The sequence below is a fragment of the Thunnus thynnus genome, chromosome 17, assembly GCF_963924715.1.
Source record: "Thunnus thynnus chromosome 17, fThuThy2.1, whole genome shotgun sequence".
Lineage (NCBI taxonomy): Eukaryota > Metazoa > Chordata > Actinopteri > Scombriformes > Scombridae > Thunnus > Thunnus thynnus.
In genome coordinates this window covers 5,162,213-5,182,211 of record NC_089533.1, presented here as the reverse complement: position 1 = coordinate 5,182,211, position 19,999 = coordinate 5,162,213, and the positions used below count along the sequence as shown (strand labels likewise).

The 19,999-nt window shown below is 37.7% G+C and overlaps 1 protein-coding gene across 1 annotated transcript; it reads right to left on the bottom strand.

Moving 5' to 3' along the window:
- Positions 1–848: 848 nt before the first annotated feature.
- On the bottom strand, positions 849–17,951 carry fam83fa (family with sequence similarity 83 member Fa). Its single transcript, XM_067570561.1, has 5 exons — positions 17,329–17,951; positions 11,528–11,695; positions 7,039–7,160; positions 2,299–3,086; positions 849–1,199 (listed from the first exon to the last, which is right to left on the bottom strand). The coding sequence occupies exons 1-5, from the start codon at positions 17,800–17,802 to the stop codon at positions 1,150–1,152; spliced, it is 1,602 nt and encodes a 533-aa protein (XP_067426662.1). The 5' UTR covers positions 17,803–17,951; the 3' UTR covers positions 849–1,149.
- Between the last annotated feature and the right edge of the window lie 2,048 nt (positions 17,952–19,999).

Below are 19,999 nucleotides of genomic sequence, written 5' to 3'. Positions count from 1 at the left end.
TTTTTTTGTTTTGGGTAAATTCAACCCCAGAGAATTAGACCTCTCATGAAAAAACTCCAGTTCTAGATCAGTAATAAGGAGCTAATTTGGGATCTGGGAGGGTTAGTGCTGTGTTACAAGTACTCACAGCAACAATCACATACAAAACTTCTGAACATTTAATCATGTATGTAACAGTGTTTCACAGTTGGAGCCTCTGAGACCTCAAATAGAAGTAAAGTATTATTTTTGTGGCAACTTCTGAAACTTGTCATCAGTTAAATCTTTTTTTAAAAAGGATCAAATTCTGTTTTATACCCTTAAAATATCTTATTCCATACACATATCTTCCACTTTAATCTTAACATGGGAGTTTTAAGGTATAAAATCATTAAAATTACTATTTGGGTTGCTGGAAAAGGTGCCACATATTACACAAACCAGTTTTTTTTCAGCTGTTTTCATGTGTTTTATTACATTTCTGCTATAAAATTCAGATTATTTGCATCTCAAGTGGTTCTCAAGGATTCACATTTTCATGTCGGTCCAGTTTAAGTGCAAAATACAAAAAGTCAATGTAGAAACAGACGTGGAAACAACACAGTTTGGTCTGCGCTGACACCCGGCCGCTCAGCAGGCCGTACATTATTCACAGCCTGTACATCACACACTGACGAATGCTTATTCTGTTACCAAGGGTCCTCGGAAAGGTGACACTCTGCACATCTGATCACTTTTCCTGTCGCTGTAGCAACCGAAGTAACCCACAGGCATGATGTAATCCACCCACATACCTGGTTCACACCTCAGCTACTCTGCGGTGTTCAGGTTCAAGCATACAAAGGGAAAAAACAACATATAAAAAGCACTTAACTGGAGAATAATTTAATTTAGAAAACATATAAAAACAACATAATGGCAATGTTTTCCTTTGCTGATGCACTTTGGCTACAACGATGAGATGTTCTGGACTTTTTCCTCATGTGATTGGTTAAACTACAACAGGACTATCACCCAGACGACCGCAGTAGTAACAGGCTGCACTCGTTTAAAGTGGATGCAGAAACGTGACATTGTGACTGAGCTGTTGCAGCATGTTTAACCAACAGATCCTCAGATGCTCTTTTTTTAACTCCAATGACAGACCGTGCTCTTTGTGTTTTTTTGATCTCATGACTGTATGCAGTTCTTCTTTTGATGCCGCCGGCGGCTTTTAAATCCTGTTGACAAAAAAAACAAAGAAAAAAGACAGATTAGTTAGGGTGTAAGAGCCTTTATCAGTAAGATAAAAGAAATGCATATCACAATATTTCTTGAGCATAGAAATAGAGATGCTATTCTGGATTCTTCTACTCGTGTGATGAGTTAATGAAATTCGGTGGAAAGTGCAGATGTGGTGCAGATTTAGACATTTTTTTCAAGACACAAATTATTATTTAAAGCAGTTTTTTTTTTAGAGGATAGTGAAGCTTTGGTGGAGTTGTGCACTCTCTGAATGCTTTATATTCTATACTGTGTGGTATTTCTTGCACAGCTTTTTGTGTTAAAGAGGACGTATCATGCACATTTCCAGGTCCATATTTTTATTCTGTGGCTCTACTGGAATATCTTTTAATACTTTACAGTTAAAAAAACTCCTTATTTATCTTATACTGGCTCTTTATGCAGCCCCTCAGTTCAGCCTCTGTCTGAAACAGGCCGTTTTAGCTCCTGTCTCTTTAAGGCCCCTGATGAGCCCACTCTGTTCTGATTGGTTAACTTCTGGAAGCTTCGAAGGCCACATAAACAAACGATAGTACTAGGATTTCACTTCTGTTTCTCATTCTTTACTCAAAATGGAAACTTCTCAAATACATCCGTACATATTCAAGCCCGAATAAGATCCAAAATATGTGAGTGGCGAGAAAGGCTACGGAACAGACAGCCATTTGTGGGCACGTGCAAACAATCTGATGTCATCACGAGGAGGAAGTAGAGGTAACTCTACAAACAGAGCGTTGAGAGCAGGCTGAAGCCCCGGCTTTTCACTTACAGGCAACATTTTTACATATGCTCACCCCAAGTTTTGGAAATTTGACCATGTTTAACGCAGACATCCGACATTATAACAGCATATAAATGACAGGAAATCACAAAAAGCATGTTATGTCCCCTTTAAAAATATATTTTAAATGTGTATATTTGAGGAGTTTTGTCTATCTTTTGTAGGAAAAAGTGCATCACTCATTTTTGTATGGTTATGATGAAACAAAGAAACAATTATATATCATATATATATATACATATATATATCATAAAACAAACTATTTGAAAACATACCGTCTTCATCTGCTGTGTTGAGGGTCTGCAGAGATAAACTCCTCTGAATGACCTTTGAAGGCTTCTTGATCTTCGATTTCAGCGGACTTGGTTTCTCAATGATCTCAAACGAGTCCTCCACCTCATTTACTGCGACGCCATTGGTCTCTGACACTTTACAAGGAGGAGGCGGGGGCTTCTGCGGAGTGACTACGCCTTCCTCTATAATATCTGTGCTGTGATTGGCTCCTCTGCCTTTCAAGAAGTTCCTAAAGGAGCTGCGTTTCTTTAAACTGCCCGGCTGAATCTTCTTCAAGCCTCCCTTTTCATCCTCATCCTCCTCCCCTGGACTCTGCGGGCGGTCTAGCTCCACCTTTTCCCCTTTGTCCTTGTGAATGAAGTTGCTCTGCAGGCCGTTCCTCTGGCTCAGCCCACCCGCCAGCGAGTTATCAATATGACAGGTCGACAGGTCTTGTAGGGAGCATGTTAGACCCTTACTGTTCCCAAAAACTAAAGAGTACTTTGGATTGTGGTATTTATAAGCAGGTACCTTCATGTCGACCTGCCTAGAGTCCCCAACGGACACTTGAAAGCGAGATGTGGAGACGGGCAGAGGTAGGATTGGCTCCACTTTTGGCTTCCTGATGGGCGCAGGAATAGGCGGCTTGGTGATGTTGAATTCCCCGTAGAGGTCCACCTGTTCGGACACGGCGTACAGCTCCCTGAAGTCGTTGTCGAAGAAGTCCACGGTTTGCCCCGACATCACGGTGATCATGTTCCTGTCCATCCGAGAGGAACTCCAGGTAAAGCTGGAGGAGAAAAGAAGAGTGTGAACCAAAAACTGTGAAGTTTAAGAAAGTTATTAGTCTTTGGAGCCGTTTCTAAACTAAACTAACTCTTCGTGATAAAGGAGCATGTCACCCAGTGCAGCGGTATGACTCACTGACATGTTTTTAATAGCTTTTTTGACAACAGCGGAGGTCTACGCCACAGAGGAAAAGGAAATATAAGGCTTTGGACTCACACACAATACTTGTTAGTAGACCAATTCATTGTTGGTTTGGCTCAAAACATGAGATTTGTTCCAGAAAAATAGAGAAAATTACCAGCCACTCTACTTGATTTGACTAATTTGGACAGCTGAGGCTTCATATTAGCTTCAGATAAATACATTTTTGCACAGAAGGAGGACTGTGGATTTTGTCCTCCATCACTTATAGTGAAGGGCATTATGAAGGGATCTTCTAATGGTCAGTATGAACAGGAGGAATGATTACAGCAAGAAAAATCTATTCCAATGTTCATTTAGGCTCCTGTCTGTTGTTTTAAGACAGACATGAAAAATTGTGAACCTGCCCTTTAATGACCAGAAAGTCACACAAGACCAAATCAGGTGTCAATTTCATCAAGAAAAACCTAAACAGTCATAATGAAGTGCACGAGTCAAAACATGACTTATGACACTTGGCACCAATCATTCATTCCAGCTCTGACACAATCCGACACTTCATAAGGTACTCTGAAAACGTCACTAGATGTGGTTTACCAGCGGGGTCAGATGACTGATATTAGTCACTTTCATATAAAACAGCCGACATGTGGGAGGTTGTGTCATCTGCAGACATCACAGCAGCTTAAGACGATGTGATGCACGCTGTATCCAAAACATTTCAATCTGCTTATTTCTGTCTGAGTCTGGCTTTTCTGCTTCCTGGATTCCAAGTTATTTACAAGAGGAAATTGAGTTTTCTGACACATTTGCATGTGATTATAAGAATACGGTGGATTTATAATTTCTTTAAATTGAATATGAGCTTGACAACGACAGGTTTCTTTGTACATTTGTGTAATGGTCTGCAGTCTGTTGTATTGTATTTTATACAATAAAACAAGGCATTTATTCTGTTTAAAAGTATATCACAAAATTATATTTAATCTTCCTTCTCACTGTCTTAAATATTATGTTAATAAATATAAGTAAAGCACGCTGAATTGCCTTTGTTGTTTTACAAATGACAACATTCTTACACCAAACCATCCTGAACTGTATCCACATCATTATTGATCATTAAACACCATTGATGCTAAATGTTTAAATGTCTTTAAATGTCAAACTTAACTTAATTTATACATAAAGCTGTACAAATAAATCTATATAATAATATAATATACAGCATCTATAATATAAAGACCGTGTTACAGTTTATAGGATTGACATTTCTAAATTGTTCTATCGCTCAACACTATTCAAACATGTGAGCAGGAACCAACACGATAATCGTTTAGGGTTTATGATGTTACTGTTTATTCACTGCATTTTAAGTGCAGGCAGTTTCCACAGTTTAAATTTAGACTGAACTGGACTTTAGACTCATTGTTTGGGTTCACACAGACTCTGCTGATGTACAGAATGTGTAAAGTAATTCATAATAATTGTAATTTTTTTCTTTAAATATATTTTTTCCCTTACTAAAATCCATATATAGAAAAGTGGTAGCCCTTCCCTTCTCCTAAGGCGAGAGTTTGCACATTTGCACATATAATGAAGGTGGAAAAATATGGAAAAGAGCATAAAGCTTTGATATTAGCCCAAACTAGGAAACATTTCATGTTTGTATGTTTTACAGGCAATGTGTGAAGAAAAAAAATATTTTGTTTGCCAAAAAATGACTCACATACAAAGAAATGTAGAGTATGTTATCTGGAATTCTAAAACACTGCTTAAAAAAACCCCTGTGTATGCATGTATATATGTGTGCACATGTATGTATTGTATGTTTATACATATGTGTACAGTATATGCATGTATATACAGGTGTACTCTGTGGATACCTCTAAAAAAAACAGCTCAAGATTTACCTTTTTAGACTTGCTTTTGAGTTGTAGTGTTCTTTTATCCAATTCTAACTCTTTATTATTCTTTTTTTTTTTTTAATATTATCTTTTTATATATATGTATACTCATTTGTTTTTCTTTTATCTTGTATTTTGAAGCACGTCGTCAAGTCAGACCATGAAAGGTGCCATATAAATAAACTTTACTACACATGTATGTTTTGTATATACAGCAGGGCTGCAATTCATGGTTGCTTTCAATGTCGATCAATTTGCTGATTATTTGAAATTAGAAATCCTAATACACTAATTCAGGCTTTGAGGGGGTAAAACTGCATAAAAACTGTTGTCAACACCAATCACAGATAAAGAGAATATGAAAATCTGTTGTATATAAACATGTTTTACGGCTAAAGATTAGAACAAAGTGTTATTTTCTGTGGTGGACAAAATCTTGTCTATAAGCAACTTTCATAAAATTAGGAAAAGTCATGAAGTATCAATATTAAAGAGGGCTCAAAAACATGGAGGTTAAATGTCAAACCGTCGTAAACTGACAAAATTGTCAGAAAGCAGAACAAGACTGAAATATCTGCACAGTAGTTAAAGAAAGAGAGCCAAGATGACAACTGGATCCATAACAATAGATTAATGTGCAGGACTTTCCCGCATTAAATCAAACGGTAGATAAGGAGCTTAAAAAAGCATTCCAGTCACATGAGTCAATTTAATATGCTCCAAAAGTCTTTAAGGAGTCATTAGCGAGCTGGACGAACTGATTTCATATTGTGTTGTAGCAAGTTGTTTTAAGATTAAACCTGAATAGCCTCTTAACATTTGGATGTGAGAGAGGGAAACAGGCTGTCATCATCAGGTTTAGGTCCACAAAAATAAACATGCAAACTGGAAATAAGCTATTTAAGTTAATAAAGTAGAGCAACACATCATGTTATGAGCATTTAATGAAGTTAAAATGAAGTAATGTTTGTAATTATTGTACTTTTTAAAAAGGTAGCCAAATCTTTTAAACCACTTTTTCAAATTGCTTATATACAAAAAGGTCTAGTTACAGTAGCAGCTGTTCTGGAGCTTTTGATTATATCACACAGTCTTCCTCAGCAGATGAGGAGCAGAAGTTTGTTGTGCTACATATCACAACCTTATGAATTTGTACTACTTGGTAAATTTCTCAAAGAACCTCAGTCAAGAGGTTGTGATGTGTAGCCCAACAAGCTAGTGAAGAACAGGAAACAGAGCAGCATTTCTGCACATGCTCAGTGTCGTCTGCCTTACACGGAACTACTCTCCGGAGACTGAAAATGTGATCGCTGTTATTAGTCTTCGGAGACGTTTCTAAACAAACTAAAATGACTGTAATCCTTGTGGTGAAGGAACATGTCACCCAGTGTGGCTCATTAACATGTTTTTAATAGTTTTTTGGACAACAGTTAACTCTATGGCACAGAGGAATAAGATATATCAGGCTTTAGATACACACAAAATACTTGCAAGTAGATAAATTCTTTGTTGGTTTGACTCCAAACATGAGATTTGTTAACAATAAGGAAATATAGAAAAGCAAAATCCTCTTAGGTAGCAAGTCCTGTAAACCATTTTTCAAAACATACTACTGATGTTTTTATTCTTATTCCGTCTTTATTAAGTTTTGTATTTATGTATGTATGCCATCTTGTAAAAGAACTTTGTAACTATTTTACTTATGTTTAAAAATCAATGTTCTTTGATTACATAGAAAAATGTGCAACTTAACTTACTCAACCTCCTCACAAAACCCTTGAAGCATAACATCTGGATACACTAAGAGTTCAGTTTTGGTGTTAAATCTGCACAGTCTTGTCTCAACTGTAAATGGCTTATTGTGTGTGTTTTATGGCATTTGCTGGATATTCACAGAGATATGCTCACCTGTAAGACCCAAACATGACTTTTTCTCCATCCACCAGCATGTATTTGGAGCACAGGGAGCCTGGCAGCTTGCCAAACGACAGGGCCAGCCCCGCACCTCTCACCATCCGCACACGCAGATTCTGTAAAGAAACACCCGCTTAATTACACATTTGAGCTGGCTTAATGTCACATACATAAGCCTGAGTAAACTCACTCAGCCACAGCTATCAAACATCCCCCGGCTATATCATGCGTAACTCCTTGATTTAATGATGCCAAGTCAAACTGCGCTGTCACACCTTGTGACATGTCGGTCAACTTTCCGAGAAAATAAAGAGAAAAACAAAAACCTTAAAGCCACAAGTGTTTACCTAAAGGGAAGAGAATCAGGCAGAAAGAAAGAGAGACCTAAATACTCAGTACAGGCTGGGAGGAGGCTTTCCTCTGCTGCCAACCTGGCGTGGGGTGAAGCATCGAGTTACACTCTTTGGATCTGTTCTCAGGAACTATGAATGTGCATTTGTAAGAAGTAACAGAGCCCAGTGCTCTGAAAAGGCCTTTCACAGCCTTATCAACTGACACCACTACCGCCAGGTATTCCTGTGCTCCAGTTAAACCAGGCTGGAGCTACAAAACTCTGCATACAGCAGATAAGGTTGGGTATTGTGTCCCTGTGCAGATAAGATGACAGTCTGGCTCAGTGAACTGCTGCTCGCTCTTAATCTAGTTCAGCACTCACTTGCAGCACACAGGACAGGATTAAATGTGAATTCATGGAAGTAAAATGATGACATTTAATGCACAGGTCGGTCAAAAACGACCCAGCTGGCCTGTTTTTTGCAATGTTGCAACATTACATATTCCAGGTATTTCCTCAAAAATCTTGTTTTTGATATTTCCCTGTTATTTACCTCTTTTACTTTTTAAGAAAATCAAGTTTTGGAATTATTACCCCAATTCTTCATAAGTTCATTTTTTTCCTTTTCTGTTACAAATATAGAAAGCTGAAATGAAACCAGAAGTACCAGAAGTAGGAAAATCTCGTTCAAAATTATATTTCATATTATATTTTTATATTTGTAATAATGCTAATAACTAAATATTCAGCCTTGGAATAGAACCTTTCTCAACAGTATGTAATGTACTTCACTTCATGTATCTAGATAAAGATGTTTATTTTGTTGAAAAACTAATATCATTGTTTATTTAGTAATTTCTGTTTCAACTGCCCTTAACAAACATTATTTCATCATTGCAGGTTAAACATCACAGCTTGACAAAACAGGCGAGTCCGTTGAACTGTGGTTAGTTCAGACATGACTGTAATAACAGAGGACTGAGCTGTGTGATGACAGCTAAACAGTTTTAAAATGACTGACTGGAAATGGACAAAACCAAGTTACAGTGATGTAAGCACCTGCGCTGTAGCACAGATAAACTTTCATGGGAACTGTAGTTTTCCATTTGTCTAAAAATATGTATGGTTAACCCCAATAACATGTTCTGTTTATTCAAGAAAAAAAAAACAGACGAAAGGCAGAAATGCTGAATGTGAGATTCTATTGAATTATGAAGCTGATGGAACAGAAACTAACTCAGGTGTGACGTCAGGACTTCAGCTCTCTATGCAGAATTTACTGTAGATCACATCTCAACTGTCATTCGCATCAACACTCACCTACATTATTTTATATCAGACATCTATATTTTAACCTCGGAAAGTTTGAATTCACTGAACATTCACACTTTATGTGGAAGTGTATCTGCTACTGTCCTACTTAGTAGCGAGCTAACATTAGCTTGCCAACATTACTGATGCCATAACTACGTAGATTAGTAGTAAAATAGCATAAATTAGAGAAAGAGAAACAATTACAGGTTTGACACTTTGATTACAAACTTTAAATGAAGTTGATGAATTCAAATCATTATTTTGATCAAAATTGTGACAATATTACTATCAAAAACCACTGATTCTAATAATAGTCAACTTTGACCCCCTTATGGAAGATTGTTGGTTCCAATGACCTATGTGTCTAAGGGTTAAAAGACCAGTTCACCCAAACCAGGTTCTGAGATCAAAACACTTTCCTGAAACAGTCTCCATGGTACTCCACAGAGTAAACCACAGATCTCACCTTGAACCATTTTAACTTTTTTTTAAAAAATTTTTTGGTAGAAAATAGTTTGGAAGACTTTTCTGGAAAGAGAATGTGCTACTGTATGGTGGGATTTAAATGCCAAAATTAAATCAAATTCAATACAATACACATTGTTACATTTATTTCCATGTTATACACACATTGCATACATAAAAAGGAAATAAATAAAATACATATAACAATGTGTATAGTATTTCACTTTATTTCATTTGCTTAATTTTTTAAAATTCTTTCTAGTTTACTTTTTTTTTAATTTAAGCATTTTCAATCTTCCATACTGCTGACTTTTTCCAAATGTCATGTTTTAATTGAAATTCTTTTGACCTTCACTGTGTTTGGGTGGAGGCAGAGATATCAGTAGCAGAGATCTGAAAACCTTTGCAAATAAACCGGAAACCATCTGCATGATTCAACTAGAAGAAAGTGCAGAATTATGTCAGGGCTGTACAGTGTGATATGTCGCACATGCTGTCTGTGCGATGAATGAATTTACCGCAGTCATACCAGTGTGATACAGTGTGTGCATGTGAGACAGAGCTGCCTGTTCGTGTGAAGTGAAGGTTTGTGTGCCTGTTGGTGTGTGAGGTGAATTCATGGCACATAACTGTTCTACTTGGTATTAATCCAGTGATTAACAATCATTTCCCCGGCTGCGTAGAGTCCATACATCCAACATCAATTCCCACAATTCCTAGGGAACAATCCCATAATTCCTATTCGGTTGCCTCTACCCCGTTTCCTCAGTGAGTCGAGCTAGCTAGATGACAAGAAAAAAATTAAGTGGTATTTTCCTGAATAAATAAAATTAGTTTAACTTATAGTTACATTTATTTCAGAACTTCCTGAACTTGCTTGTGATGCCCATTGACTGTATGTAAAGATGGACGCCATGACAGCTGCCCAAAAGTGAAGCCAAAACATCTCGATCGCCCCCTGGTGGCTGGCTGCAATATAGGTCATAAGTCCCGCCCCCTCCATGTTACAGGATGGGACATGAGCCAAACTAAACAACAAAGTGCACGTTATCACACTGATGTTTGTCCAAGTGCTCATTTTTCTGATAAGTTTGTCAATTAGTTATTTGACGATATAAAAAGGGGGAGTGACGTCATGATTGACAGGTGTGACAGCCGCTCTCTAACTTTCGTCTTTTGGCTTCATTTTTGCATAGTGGCAGGAAGTGGAGACGTGTTGTTCATATTTATATACAGTAAATGGTGATGCCAATCTCCTCCACTCAATGTAAGCAGGGATTTTCAGCACAAAATCAGATTAAAAACACGACCCACAGCAGCCTCCATGTCTCCACTGCTGAAAACTTCATCCATATCAGCTCAGAAGGCTGCCCGTTGGACGAATTCAACCCTAGACAGGTAGCAGCGAAATGGACACTCTCTTCTAAGAGGGCCAGGATGCCAAATAAGAAAGAGTGGCCAGCAGACAAGCTAGATCTGTGGCACACACACACACACGCACACATACATATACAGGAGTTACTGGTTTAAATGTTATATTGCTTGTTTTGTACTGACTTTAATCTGTTACATTCTGCTAAAGCACAAACAAAATCTTTTGAATTCTAGTTTTTAGCTTCTCATGTTTGTTTTTGTTCTCTTATTAGTGATGTATACATTTTTTTAATGTAATATGAGTAATATTGTATGTATGATATAAATTCACTGAGATTTGCTCATTTGAAGCGTAATATATTGATGTTTTGTGTATGGTTGTTATGTCCCTGCAATTTACCATAAAGAAAATGTTTGTCTGAAAACATTTATTGTTAAGGTTTGGATTTTGTGTGTCCTGTATGCAACACTAATGTCCTTTTCCAGTCACGTAACTGTCTGAGTGATGAACTGCACTATTTGTGGTTATTTTTAGAGATGGTAACAGACGTTTTATACTCATGTTACAAACCTATCGACCTCTGTAGCACCAGTGCTATGTGCAAAATAGGTTAAGGTACAGCTTCAGGTTTTATGCAGTGATCCTTTAAGTAACCTGGAATACAGAGGTTACTGAACATTTGAGGAATAAAACTATTTTATTGGGCTTTTTATTGTCATGTTTTTACAGGCTTACAGGTTTTGTCCCACCAGATCAATCATCTCTGTGGTAATATTGTCTTTTACTTGTCAGGAATTTCCAGACAAAGAGCTTGACACATGATACAGAATGTTTTAATCCATGATAATCACTACAGCCACTGCCATTCTGGCCCACTGAGGTGCTTTCCCTCAAACTTTCCATGTTAATATTTGCTTTGTGTATTGTATTAGCGAGCCTCCTCCCTCTGGTACCTCTCTCTGTAATGCTCTCCACTGTTTGCGGAGCTCACTCACCCGCAGATGCACTGCGTTTATCTGGAGCCGACTGCACATATCCAGGAAGTGGGGCACTCCACTGGCCTCCAGCACAGCGTAGACGGCCACCCCGCGTCGTGACGAGACATCGAGCAGGTCCTGGAGGATCTGCAGGTCCGTCAGGAGGTCCATGACTATGGCCACCACCTGAGAAACACACAGGAGGAACATTTCAACAGTGAAGACAATCAGAGGAAAATATCGTACTTTTGACCTCAGTACATTTACCTGACAGCTGCAGTCACTTTCCAGATTAACATTTTACATAAAAAACATAAAAACTGACATTATGAACGTCGTTATTCTACATTCTACAGCAGTGTCTGCATTCAGGACCATTACGTAACAGTGCAGGACCTGACAAGACACAAGATAGACTGTATGTTTTATTAAACAAACACAATGACTGATGCAGTGGAGCGTTTTACAACCACACTGGGTTTTTATATCCTTGACTACAAGGCTTGTGGGGCTTTTTCCATTTCCTTATTGCGTCTCTCAGGTTTTCCTGGCAGACAGGCCTACATGTGACGGCAGTTTGGTGGATTTTTAAATGACATCAAACATTAAAAGTAAAGCTCATCTTTACTGGTCATTAGATCATGTACTGAGAAAAACATCTGCTCAGGGAAGGCAGTCATTTCAGTGTAAATCTGCTTGTTTTCAGGAATTAAAGTATTATTTTTCACTAGGTTGGTCCACCACTTTGATCTAGACTGATATATCTCAACAATTACTGGATGTGAACTGACATTCATGGTTTCCAGACGGTGAATCTTTATCACTCTGATGATCCTCTGACTTTTCCTCTTTTGAGTGAAATGTCTCAACAACTGTTGAATGGATTGCCATGAAATTTGGTACAGACATTCATGTTCCCGTCAGGATGAACTGTAATCACTTTGATGATACTTAAACTTTTCATTGAGGGCCACCATCAGGTCAAAATTTTAACTTGTGCGAAACAATGGATGTATCATAAGAATTGTATACTGGACCCCAAGATGTCACTCACCTGGAGCATGAGCCAGAAAAGGTTCAAGCTTCCAGGTTTGCTTCTGCCTAGTGGGCAGGAACAACACCAGGCTGGGAAGCCAATGTGACATAGTATCCAAACTGTGTAATTACAACTTCTGGGTCAAAAAGCATTTTTTTTTACTGCACGCAATCTGTTAAACAGTGAATACATTTTTCTGACCATCACAACCCCTGCAAAATGACTCATTTTACTATCAGAATTTGATCTAAATGATTAAATTATTTTATCCCCATTCAAGTGAAGAAGGAGCCAAAATTACAGAAGCTTGAGGAAGCCCATTGAAACACAGTGGACACACGGCAGACCGCCGAGCAACTTTCATATGAATCTTTGAAGGTGTTATCCGGTTCTCCTGCGGCCCATTGAATATGCGTAGTCGTGATTTTGCCACTGGCCCTGCACACAAGTTGCCACTGGTCTCATAGACTTTACATTGGGATGATGTCACAAACTTTAAAATCACTTTTCCATGCTCTAAGAAAGTTTTATAAATATGAAAACTTCATGTATTAAAAATTCATTCATGTATTAAAAGACTAATAATTGACCTTGTTTGAAGTTTAAGGTTTCCTGTCAACAGTTTTACAGACATCTTTTATAATAGTAGTCTATATGGAAAATGCTTTTTAGGCCGCTGCAATACTGTGAGTGGCCACTGGGAGTAGTGGCTCCGTATCCAGCTCTCTGAATACATCTATGTCCAATACATTTTAGCATGCTAACACACTAAACTACTAAGATGGTGAACATGGTAAATAGCGTTGGTTAACATCACCATTGTGACTGTGTTAGCATGCTGATAGCATGACACCGTTAGTCTGGTTAGGATACTGGTGTAGTGATCTGGCTTGTTCTATATGAAAACAAGATTATCTCACCTGACAGGTAAAACTTTTAATTGCCTTTTATAATATAAGACTTCAAGACTGCGTGTTGATTTAATTGACTTGTTGATATAGTCATTTCCTGCAAGACTAGTCTTACTCTTGAATGTAGTTTTACCAGAAACATAATCATTCTCCACCTATCACATAGAGATCCACCTGGCTCATGATCGACAGCTCATTTAGATATAAATCACACAGCTGGGCTCTTATATCTTTGAGATAATCTGAGATAAACTCTTATAGAGTCATTTTCTGCTTCCAGAATTAGCAAGCATGAGTGTGAGAGTACACTATTCTGTAGGTACATATGAGTGACAATGTGGAAGTACTCTCTAAAGTACTTGGCAGGCTTTCAAGAGTAGATGATTTACTTCACCTTTAGAGAAACAATCTCAGCATGTAATCAGTTAATTAAGCAGTCAGGGCTGTGAAGAGGCTAATGTAAACATATATTAAAGAGGATTAACTTCTGTGTTGAAGTATGTTCGGATATTCTTCCATAAGAGCTCTACAGCATTTCCGCTTTCAAAGAGCGCTGACTAACCGGTCGTATCTTGTCCTCCGCACCTCAGAAAGAGAAACAGTGATGTTCATGCCAGTCGAAACAGACCATATCGCTTTACCGTGGAACTATGGCCTGTGGCACCATACCAGTCACAGGTGAACATTCCCCGCTTTAGTTTAAGTCCGCATACCTGGGAGGTCAACCAATCAAAGGGAGTGGATCATGTGGGAGGCTGAATGAGTCGTTGTGAAACTGACATTTAGAGCTCCTGGGCCTTCATCTGCACCATGAATGATTCAGCTTGTTAAAACTTGCATATGACTCTCATTGATGTAGATTTTCATTATTGTTGCCCTGGGTTTGGTTAACCCTTCACTGGTTAATGTCTTTCTGGAAAATTCTTAATATTGTTCTGTATATATTTAGGTTTCATTTTTTAAAAAAAAGTTATGTACTTACTGCAACTTTAACTAGTTGTATAATAATTCTACATATTTCTTTGGTTATGGGAGGGAAGCGTGAGAGTACCTTCAGCATATTTTCTGCTTTCTATTGTGCAGTTCATAGTAAGCAATTAAAAGAAAATGTGGCTTTGGGCCCAGGTGCATTTGTGACGTTTTACATTTAGGTAGTTTTATATTAACCCTCTCGGGAATACACAGTGAAGAAAAGCATATTGTAAGTTAAAGATTAGCAAGTTTTCCAGTTTTATATGTAGTTTGTAGCACTCAAATGTAATGAAAATATCAATACATGAGCACAACAGTTTTACTTGTAATTTCATCTGTATATTTTAACTTCAACACAGATATTCTGGACATAGCTGGATGTACCTACAGGTAGACCACATGTTAAATCTCACACTAACACTAAACCGCATAGGCGCATGATTGACAGTCACTCCTGCAAGCTGAAACACGAAGTAGCTCTTAGCAGATCATGATGATAGAAATTTCATGTACTAAGTCTTAACTGTCACTTTTATTTTTATTTCCACATATAGCATAGATGATTGAGCTAAAGTGTGCTTGTTGAAACCTGTCTGAGGCTTGAGTCCTGAGGCCCAGAGCTACAGACGTCTTCTATGGTTTAAGTTAAAACCTTTAAACCTGAAAACGTTAACCTGAACTCCACAAATCACAAATCACAGCATGGCTAACATACATTAGATGAGAAGATTGATACCATTCTTGTATATGGTGGTTTAATAAGACGTTACAGCCAGCAGCCTGTTAGTTTAGCTTAGCACAAAGACTGGAAACTGCTGAAGCAGCCGGTGGAGACTTCCAGCTAAGAAATAATTGGAGAATTAAACCCCTGTGAAGTGTTGTTTTTACACTTTTTTGTACCGATTATACAAACAAGATAAAAACATGTTAATTAATGAGTTTAGTAGGTGGATTTTGTTGCCGTTGGACTGCGTCAGGCCAGCTGTTTCCCCTTGTTTAGTGTGTTTGTGCTGAGATAAGCTGACTGCCTGGCGGCTCCAGCTACATATCAAACAGACATAATCAATCTTCTTGTATATATCCACCAGACAGCTGAATAATAATACTCTTTTCGTTTCTTTTTAATTACAATATGCTTGGAATTATTGATTTACACAACAGAATTTTGTAAAAAGATCCCAAGATATGATCATATCAACATCATAATTTTATTTTAAAGCCCCAAAGAAAGGGAATTTCCCTTTAAATTACCTTGTTTTTATTTAAATTGATGTCTATATCATTTAGAGCTGCAACAGTTAGTCGATTAATCGATTAGTTGCCACTATTTTGATTAATCGCTCTGAGTCATTGTTCAAGAAAAAATGTCCAAATTCTCTGATACCAGCTTCTCAAATGTGAATATTTTCTGGTTTCTTTACTCCTTTATGATAATAAAGTTAATATCTTGGTTTGTGGACTGTTGGTCGGGACAAAACAAGACAGTTATTGACATGTTTAACAATTTTCTGACATTTTATAGACTAAACAACTAATTGATTCATTGAGAAATCGAGTCGACAGATTAATCAATAATGAAAATAATCCTTAGTTGCGGCTCTAATATCATTATTTTGATTAACACTCAATTAAAAATGTGAACAACTTGACAATATCACTTTAGTACAGCCTTTGTTTACGGTTCAATTATGATTAAATAAATCTAATCCATAACACAAACATTTAGGCAACTTTGTTTTTTATCAAACTGTCTTTTATTGATTAAGTTAAAACCTTTAAACCTTCAATGTTAAGTTAAATTGTCATTTCTTACAGTCTGTCAGATGAATTCAGAGTGAAACCAAAGACAGGACACATGCAAAGTAACAGTCATTGCTCTCAGCCTGAGGTTCTTTGTCTCTTTCACTTGTGAGAGACGGTCACATGAGTCCCTGCAGCCAATCATTTTAAAATGTTAGAGCAATTATTCTGCTGCTGGCCAAGTCAGAGAAGTTCACCATGAAGTGGAAGAAGCTACTGATTGTTTAAGTTTTATTGCGTGGTTAAATATTTTCATATGACAGAGTAATAAAACACGTTTTCCTTTTTTGTAGGTCAACCTGTAGACTTCAGGTTCAACACTGTCGTCTTTGTGGGAGCATTTACACATAAACTAAGGCTTCGTAGAGCCAACTTGCTTTTCAAGTTGCTCTAAATTCATGAACACACACCTGCAAACTGTTATTCATTACCAATCAATCTGTATTTCTGGATTAATCATTTATTATTTTACATGTCAGAAAATACTGAAAATTGCCCTCAGAGCCCTGAAGAGTCTTAAACTGTTATTTGGACCCAGAAGAGAAAGTTGAATCAGTGAATTTTGGGTATTTTGGATTTAAATTTGCTTTAAATGATCAAAATTGTTGCAGATTAACTTTCTATCATCTACTGACTAATCAATGAATCAACTAAATGTTTCATCTCTGTGGAAAATATTGACTTGTGAAGGTTTGATTGAGATGTTTTCCCCACTGAAAAGAAAGCACCAAAAAACTAAAGTGACACTATTATCATCCATTTTTTTACTATTCAATTTAAAAAATGTAATTATTTTTTAACTTGTTTCACTTAGAATAAATGTTTATTATATTTTATTTTTGAATTGGGTACTTGTGTTTTCTCTTACCTTCTATTTTTGATTGATAGGCACAACGCCAAGATAAATTCATTGTATGTGCTTGGCAATAAACCTGTAGATAATTGAAACTGTTTACAAATACAAATCAACTTCTTTTCCAGGAAATTTACACTTGAAATTGTTGATTTGTGCTGGAAACAGGTTGAAAATGGTAAATTAGAGAAAACTTTGCCAACATGAATAGAGGTTAGGATAAACATTAGAATAAAGGTGAAGTTACCCTGTATGATTCCTGTATGAGCCTCCTCACCACCTCCTTGATGTGCGGGCCGTGGTCTTTGGGCGGCTCGGTGTACACTGACACCCGGGTCACCCCCTTGTAGACGCCGCTCCTGCCCGACCATCCGATGTCCAGAGACGGGGCCTCGGTGTCGGACATCTGGGGCCAGTAGGTGGAGTGGACCCCGGAGTCCGCGCTGGAGGACCCTTTGGACTTCTCATTGTCGCCGGTTTCAGAGTCACTGTCCGTGTCGTACTCCTGAAACATTTTCCGCATGTATTTAATTTCCCTGGCGGAGAGAAAGTCCTTGGTGTTGTCCTCCTGCAGCCGCATCTTGAAGGCTCCGTCCCCGTTCCTCAGCAGCTGCTCCACAGCGGCTCGCTGCTCCTCGCTGTAGTAAAACTCCGGCCGGGACTCCGGGATCTTCTCGTTGACGTGCTCGTCGTCCAAGCACAGCAGCTGAGACTCCGCCATAGCGGCTCAAAAAGACAAAAAAAAGAAGTTCCTCCGGTCCTGCTCGTCTTTACCCGGCCGTTGTTCTCCTAAACAGCGCTGTGCTACCTGTGAGCACAGGTGAGCCCGGTGACGTCGAGTCTCTCAGGTAGAGGCAGGAGGCGGGGTTAACTTTACTGGGACTCATTAATGAACCAGTATCAAGGTAGCGACGTTATCAAAGGACTGTGTAATAAATAATCTTCGGTTCAGTAAAAAAGACTGTATATCTGTAATTACCTAAATTGCCTTTTTTCCCCTTTATCGCATTCTTTGTGTCAGTGTAACCTTTTTGTATGGAAGCCGAAAACGGCTGTGATTGCTTTTTTTTCTTTTTAATACAATTATCTCAAGATAACAAACCCCACAACACACTCAGCTTCATGGAGTTAAAGCATCACAGTAAAAGTACACAAGTATAAGTACACAAGTATCATCAGCTTCATGTAGTTAAAGTATCACAGTAAAAAGTATAATCAGCATCGGCTTATGTTATCTCGAGATAACGAGATAAATTAACCCGTTACGAGCTTTGTTATATCGAGATAACAAAACAGTTAGCTCGTGATCTCATTATAAAGTCATTAAAAAAAATAACTGCAAGCACGTCCATTCTTGGCTTCTGTATTTTTGGCTTGTGACCCCATAAAATAAAGCAAACACTACCTCGGACCCTTCATCAGACCTCTTTTGTTTTATTTTAATAACTTTTAGTTGCTTAAGGGGATAAAATACAGTAATTCACAATAAATAAAGCAAAACTTAGAGGAGAGCTTGAAAAAAGAACATTTTTGTGTGTCAGAAATATGTTTTTTTCTGTTGTCCTACCCCTTAAATTAATCCATTGACCCCTTGTGGGGGTCCTGACCCCAAGGTTGGGAACCACTGCTTTATATCATTATGTGTTGTTTTGTTATAATTGCTTATATTTGTTCTCAGGTCTCTCTTTAGCAAAAAAGATCTCAATCTCAAAGAGATTAAATAAAGGTCCATTACATGTAAAGTCCTGCATGAAAAATCCTACTACAGTAAAAGTAGATAAGTATTATGAGCTTGATGTAGTTAAAGTATTGCAGTAAAAGTAGTGGTTTGGTTCCTCTGACTGGTATATTATTATATATGACATCATTAGATTATTAATAGTGAAGCATCAGTGTTAGAGCAGCATGTTACTGTTGTAGCTGCTGGAGGTGGAGCTAGTTTAAACTACTTTATATACAGTTAGCTAGTTTAGTCCAGTGGTTCCCAACCTAGGGGTCGGGCCCCTCCAAAGGGTCACCAGATGAATCTGAGGAGTCGTGAGAGGAAAGAAGATAAAACAAAGTTCTGATACACAAATCTGTTTCCAGTTTTTGGACTTTTTCTCTAATCTTTGATTTTTTGTTAAATATTGGATCATTTGAACATTTATTGAAATGAGAAGTTTCAAAAAGTACTTCAAAATTGTACTTAAGTACAGTACTTGAGTAAATGTACTTAGTTACTTTCCACTACTGGTTGCTATTTTTATTCACTTATTTATTTTTTGTCTATATATGTTTCTATTATTATTTATTGTTATGATTAACTTATTAACTTACTATACATACCGCCTCTTAATGGTTATGTGTAGGCTGTGGTTACAGAGGTCAGAGAGGGTCATCTGTTAATCGTTGCTGGTTTGATCCGCGGCTCCTCTTGTCCACATACTGAAGTGTCCTTGAAGACACTGAACCCTGATTGGTCCCGACGGGCCAGCGGCTTCAATGGAGGCTCCACAACCATTTATGTGTGCTTGTGTGTGTGTGTGTGTGTGGGTGAATGAAAAGCACTTTGCTATAAAAGCACAATATAACTGCAGTCCATTTACGATCAGTCACTTAAGAACATCAGCCTGTGTATGTTATTATCACAGGGCTTTACAGATAAGTAGAGGTTATAATGTCCAAAATGTGATTAACGTAACACCAGAACTCATACTATAAAATCTGATTTTCTACTGTAATTTACACTTTGTTGGGCTATGAGGGCAACTTCTGTGTATTACACATGAAAATTATTTTCCTTTATGAGTTGATGAAGAATGCTCCATTGCTTTTGGTCACTGTGAAGCAACATTATCTTTTTTTGGGTGCAGATGCTACATCCTTTACAAGATCCAGCCCCCAAATTAGGATGCAGCTTAATCAGGACTCTAGTG